This window comes from Thunnus maccoyii, chromosome 4, assembly GCF_910596095.1.
Source record: "Thunnus maccoyii chromosome 4, fThuMac1.1, whole genome shotgun sequence".
In the NCBI taxonomy this organism is placed as follows: Eukaryota; Metazoa; Chordata; class Actinopteri; order Scombriformes; family Scombridae; genus Thunnus; species Thunnus maccoyii.
Window position 1 is genome coordinate 16,101,005 of NC_056536.1, and position 6,090 is coordinate 16,107,094.

Genomic DNA, 6,090 nt, shown 5'->3' on the forward strand with positions numbered 1-6,090 from the left:
CTCAAGCTAAACTCTCCTCTTATGTGCTCCTCTAAGATCCTGCCGGGGGTGAGGGTCATCATAGTGAACCCAGAGACCAGAGGCCCGCTGGGGGATTCCCATCTTGGAGAGGTGAGTGGGCAGAGAGGATCATGTTCCTCTTATGACTCTACGACATATTGAGTAGTTTCACCAGCACAGAGTGAAGCTGTTTGACACAAAAAAAATGATTGATTTTTTTTATTTATTTTGTTTATCTCAAAAGGAAAACCTAATCACTCAGATTTTAGAGGTCCCACAAATACAAAACATACATCCAGGCCTCATTCGTTCTCCTTTTTGTCTTTGTGCAGATCTGGGTGAACAGCCCTCACAGTGCCAGTGGCTACTACACCATCTATGGGGAGGAGAGCCTGCAGGCAGACCACTTCAACACCAGACTCAGCTTTGGGGAGCCCCACACTCTGTGGGCCAGGACTGGCTACCTGGGCTTCATCAAGAGGACTGAGCTGCTGGATGCAAGTGGAGGTGAGACGCCATTTTAAACAAGTCGATCACATTCAGCGTCTTAACTGCATTATTTTGACTTTCAGAAGTGATTTCTTTTGAGCCCCCTCTTTGTCTAAACTATAAATAATGGAATACTTGTTTCTGCTGCAGATCGTCATGATGCCTTGTTCGTGGTCGGCTCTCTTGATGAAACGTTGGAGCTGAGGGGATTACGTTATCACCCCATCGACATCGAGACGTCTGTGTCTCGATCTCACCGCAGCATCGCAGAGAGGTGAGGTTCTTCAAATACGACTGCTCACGTGCATAATGAATCATTTTCTTTATAGACTTTAAACTCGCTGAAAGCAATCACAGCCTGTAGTTCACACAGTAACGTACCCTTCACTCGTCTTGCCCCTCAGTGCTGTGTTTACATGGACCAACCTGCTGGTGGTGGTGGCGGAGCTGAGCGGCTCGGAGCAGGAGGCCTTGGACCTGGTGCCCCTCGTCACCAACGTGGTCCTGGAGGAGCACCACCTCATCGTCGGGGTGGTGGTCATCGTGGACCCCGGGGTGATTCCCATCAACTCCAGAGGAGAGAAGCAGAGGATGCACCTGCGAGACTCCTTCCTGGCAGACCAACTGGACCCCATCTACGTGGCCTACAACATGTGATCGCCCTTCGCCTACTGATGAAAATGCAGAAAACTGAGCCCAGCTCTGAGAACAGACGTAGAGGGAGAAGGACTTGGGGGGTGCGTACAGTAGCTTACCCCAATGTTTAAACCTCAGACACACATTCAAAACACCAAACAATATTAGGAATGCTAGTACAGTACCAGTACTGTAACGAGAACGTGCTTCCCTCTCAGAAACTTCCTTGCTTCCACCTGCTCGATCGCCGCGGTCCAGGTTCACTGAGAGTTTTGCTTTGGGGGGAAATACGAGACACATCTGTCAACAGGAGGAAATTTGATCTGCAATCCTCTCTGCGCATCCCGCTTCTCCCTCATCGCTCCAATTCATGCTTTTTTTTTTAAAGACATTTTTAAGTACATACTCTCATCAATGAAAACGAAATCCTCCCCACTCTCCATTCCTCGGTTTTTATGCTGAACCATTCATCCTCCTGAGTGCTTGTTTTGTTTTTTTTTTGTTTTTTTTTTACCCCCCTTGCTTCTTGATGGCAGGATGGTGCACCGGAACTGCTAAGAGGAGCTGGAACTTTCCCCCTTGCACTTTAAGTCCTCGCACCTCTGAGTCCACTTCCTGTCTCGCCTGCCTCAAGGAGACAACCCCCCCATGTGTTTGCTGCTTTCACACGAGCAAATCCACATCAGTATTAAAAAAAAAAAGAAAAAGTGCCACCAGCAAGTGCGGCCGACATGGGCAGTTCTGACATATTACCTTGCGACCAGGCTCACCGTGGCTTTCACCTCCCGTCACATACTGTATACGCCAGCAGACACGCTGTCACACAAAATGTCCTAAAAAAAAATGCACTTGAATCATTTGTTGGTGTGGGAAAAGAAAGACTAGCTTCATGAACATACAAACCTGGATGAGCTCTGATGGGCAGAAAACAGATTCTTCATTTTCAGTATGAGTAGGAGTTGGTCCGTTAGATAGCTCTTATGATTGTGATCGTACTAATACAGTTTTTTTTTAAAAGCACCATTTTTCAGAAGAAGAGTTGAAGCTATACCTGGTGTTTGGGTGTGTATGCTAATTGGGAGTGCAATCAATGTCTAGACGCGGACCGAGGGGTTAAAAAAAAACAACCTGTAACGTGCAGAAGAGTCACACAGCAGTGTACTGGTTGGCTTGGCAGTGACTATGCTGAATATTTTGGGAGAACTTAGCCCCAGTTTGAGCCTCACATGTATTACTATTATATTCCAGTCGCAGCACGTAGCATCTGTTTCTCTGACAAATAATTACCTGTTGACCTTTGAAAAACACTGAAGGTTATTTAACAACTTTCACTGTTGGTGTGAAGGTATTTCCAGAATCTTAACGGCTTTCCTTAAAATAAATATTCCATCTGTTACCAGATAAAAATGATTTTTAACCTGTTTCTCAAGTTGCGACTCAGTTTCAGCGCTTCGTTTTCCCCAGGCTGCCAACCAGGCTGGGCTTCAGAAGTCATATTCCATGACAGATAATTTATTTTTTTATTTCAAGGTCAATAAAATGATACAATAACAGTTAAGTATTTACACCTACTGGCCAGTCACACAGCCAGGATGAGAGAAGTGAAGAAATTATCCGTGGTATTATGTCTTCCCTTCCCCCAGGAATGGCTCTGCCAGTCTCAGCACCGCGCTCTCTCCCATGAGTTGACCTCTGCTCCGCGTCTCCTGCTTTCCCAGAAACGGAGCCCCGTTCAACATGTATTTTTCATAGCGTGAGAGGCACAAACTGGGGTTAGGCAGTGCTGGTGGATTCAAGTTTTGAAAATAGCAGTTGATTAAAACAAAATATCAACTCATGGTCTGCTTGTTCCAGAGCTTTTGATCATAATACATAGTCTTCATTAGCAGATGGGGTTTTCTCAGTTTTTATGGACTTTTCAAAGTCCTAAGAGTGCTCAGAACTGAGGAAAGTTTGAACATCTAGAGAGCAAATAAGGTTGTGTAACACAGCCGGGAGGTCCAGAACAAACTAGCAAGTGTCCCTGGAGATGACATTTTTTGTTGAGGGTTAGCAGAGTTTACTGGCTTAAACTGATGCGAGCTGCTAGCTTACGGTCCGTGTGACCCATCTTGAAGAAAAGAGCATCTTTCATTGAATCTTAGCATCACAGTTGATTAGGGAAATGTAGATAATTAGAAGGCAAGTCAGTGCCTTTATACAGTAAAGCACCATGGTTGCATTTCTGATTATGGACTGTTGAATTTCTAAAAGATATCCAGAATGAGGACTGAACTTTGCCTTACTGAAACCTGTGGAACTTTTTATTTTTGAATCCTCATTTCTAGCTGTGCTTTTAGTGTAAATGAAGAACTTTTCCACTGACTTTGACACATGGAATCAAGACACCAGTTTATAACTCAAAACACACATATCACGTTTTTAGAGGAGGGTTGGGGGGGGGGGTTGTTCTTTTTAAGTTTGCAGTCATGCCTTTCTCATTTCATCAATATGCCATTTAAACCAATTCTTTATGAATGTTTGTAACACTGAAAAAAATAAATAAACGAAAATTAGGAATGAACAATCAGAGTAACAGTTATAAGCAACCCGTGTTAAAAAAAAAAGTCAGAATCCTCCTTTAAAAGGCAACAGGAGGTGATTAATGAGGGTAAGGATGTCGTCTGTATACTGTATTTTAGAGGTCAAATACTGTATTACTGGTGTTAATGTGTACATGGAAATGAACTTTGTTGATAAAACTTGACTGATCTTTCATACTTGACAGCATTTTTCTGCATTGTTAATTTAATGGTATCACATCGCAAAAGAGCAAAAAGTTTCCGATTATTTTGGTAGGAACAATGTGCACTTTCCCAATATCATTTTATGTGTGTGTGTGTGTGTGTGTCTGAGTGTGTGTGTGTGTGTGTGTGTCTGAGTGTGTGAGTGAGTGTGTGTCCAGTTTAACAGTGATATTTGGCTTTTCTGGTGCAACAAGGTTTGCCTTTTTTTTTTTTTTTTTTTTAATGAAAATGATCCCAGAATATTGAACCATTTTTTAAAATTTCTTCTTCTTTTTTCTTTTTTTTTTTTTTAATGTCGCCACCACTGTATTTTAATTCTTTCCATCCAAAATTGGAATTTAATATATTTTATAGGGGTTTCATCAATATTTTCCTGATGTAATCTTTCTTTGAAACTGCACAACTTCTGCAAAAAGCTTGACATTCGACACATCGATAAACCACTCTCCATTCAGTGACGCACACTGACATGTATGCGAGCCAGTATCTGGGGCAAGTCTCACGAATAAGTGAACCTTCTGAGCTACTCTGTGATAATTGCTTTGTTGCTACTGTTTCACTCGGACAAGTTTTAATAAAGTTTTATAATTTCATGTTGGCCTTCAAGCCTTTTCAATAGACATTGGTGCTATTCAATAAGGGAAAGTTAACAGACTTTTGTCCTCCAATGTCATTACAAAGGTTTTATTTCTGGACGCCCTTTTTTTGTGTGAAAATAAGTCGTTCTTTTTCCATGCCAACATTTTCAAACTTCTCACTCACTGCTCTGTTCTAAAATTGTTCATCATCACCAGTTTTCATCAGCTCCGAGATCTGATGAAAAATCTCTCAACAAGCAACTCAACACGGACAATGCAAGCTGACACACACACGCCCGCCATTTTCATTCTGATATTTATTTCAGTTTTAACAAGTTGTCGTGTTGTGAGGAATGGCGCTCATTTTCAAACCTCCAAAGTTATTCTAAGCACAAAATGTACATGAGGTAATGAAATTAGGATCTTTCACACACAAAAAAAACAACAACAAAAAACTCAAGGGCCCACAATGTATACCTCAACGACTGTCTGTTCACTATGCATCGTCGAGCTGCAGCAAAGACATTCTGAACTAGTCAATGGTGCGATAACTTCTAACAACATGTCTTACTTGACAAAACACTGTCACAGTGTCATTGGATGTGTTTCATGTCAAATAAAAAAAATGCTTTGTCAGAGTATCTTGTCATTTTTTTTCCCTCCTCTTTCAAACAAACATTTCTCTAGAAGCTTCAAGAATCAGCTGCTGCGTTAAAGGAAAATCGCAGCTTCCCTCCACCAGGTGTCAGTCTGTCTAAATGAAACAGGCTCCTTCTATGATGTCATTAGTTTGTCAGGCTCTGTTTTCAGTCCCAACAAATATATCCATATTAAACATGACACATGCATTTCCGCTTGTACTTGTCGCTTCATAATTAAAGCAATGACGCCATTAGATATCTTATTAGCTGGTCAACAGATTCTTAAAAGCTTTAAAGGACCATACCACCAGTTCTGTTTACTACTCCCGTTAGTTTCTGTTTGATATGAAGATATTGAAACAAGTTTGTCATTTGTAAGAGTTATCGTTCCTTGATGCAGTTTTGTTGCAGATTGATTTGAACAGTTTGCACTGCTTTTTTCTGTAACTGTGATGTGACTGACTGACTGAAATCTAAAACTGTACAGCGTACATTTAAAAATGGTCAGAAAAAATGCAAAATGTACATAATTTGTAGTTAAGGAGCAACAACTCTGATATAGTCCAATAATATGGCACCACTTTCTTATAAGGCTCCCTTTATGAAGTGGTTCTAAGTTGTAACAAATGGCTTTATCAGTGGTTGATAAATAATTTATTAATAGTTTATAGATCTGTTAAAATCCATCAATATGACCATGTTTTGGGTTGCAAGGTTGTGAAAACCCCTTCTGCTGGTTTTTATTCTTTAGTTTAGGAATAATGCAGCTATAAATGTTGGTAATCAAATGAATAACATATTATCCATCCAGTCTGCAGTTAGAATGTCAATAAGTTGTTGATAAATGGATTTTGGTCAACCTTTCCCAGAAGAGGAGGCGTCTAACGGTCTATTGGAGCGGTCGTCGGTGTCATACTGGAGGAGGACAAACACCAGCCAGAGATTTGTCAAAACATTACG

The 6,090-nt window shown here is 41.2% G+C and overlaps 1 protein-coding gene across 1 annotated transcript in view; it reads left to right on the plus strand.

The window, feature by feature from the left end:
- Positions 1-5,128, plus strand: part of dip2ba (disco-interacting protein 2 homolog Ba) — a 43,913-nt gene extending 38,785 nt beyond the window's left edge. Inside the window, exons 35-38 of the mRNA XM_042408884.1 lie at positions 37-111; positions 333-507; positions 640-763; positions 894-5,128. Coding sequence (XP_042264818.1) covers positions 37-111; positions 333-507; positions 640-763; positions 894-1,146 — 627 coding nt within the window. The 3' untranslated portion in view covers positions 1,147-5,128. The remainder of the gene's footprint in view (positions 1-36; positions 112-332; positions 508-639; positions 764-893) is intronic.
- The last annotated feature ends 962 nt before the right edge of the window (positions 5,129-6,090 follow it).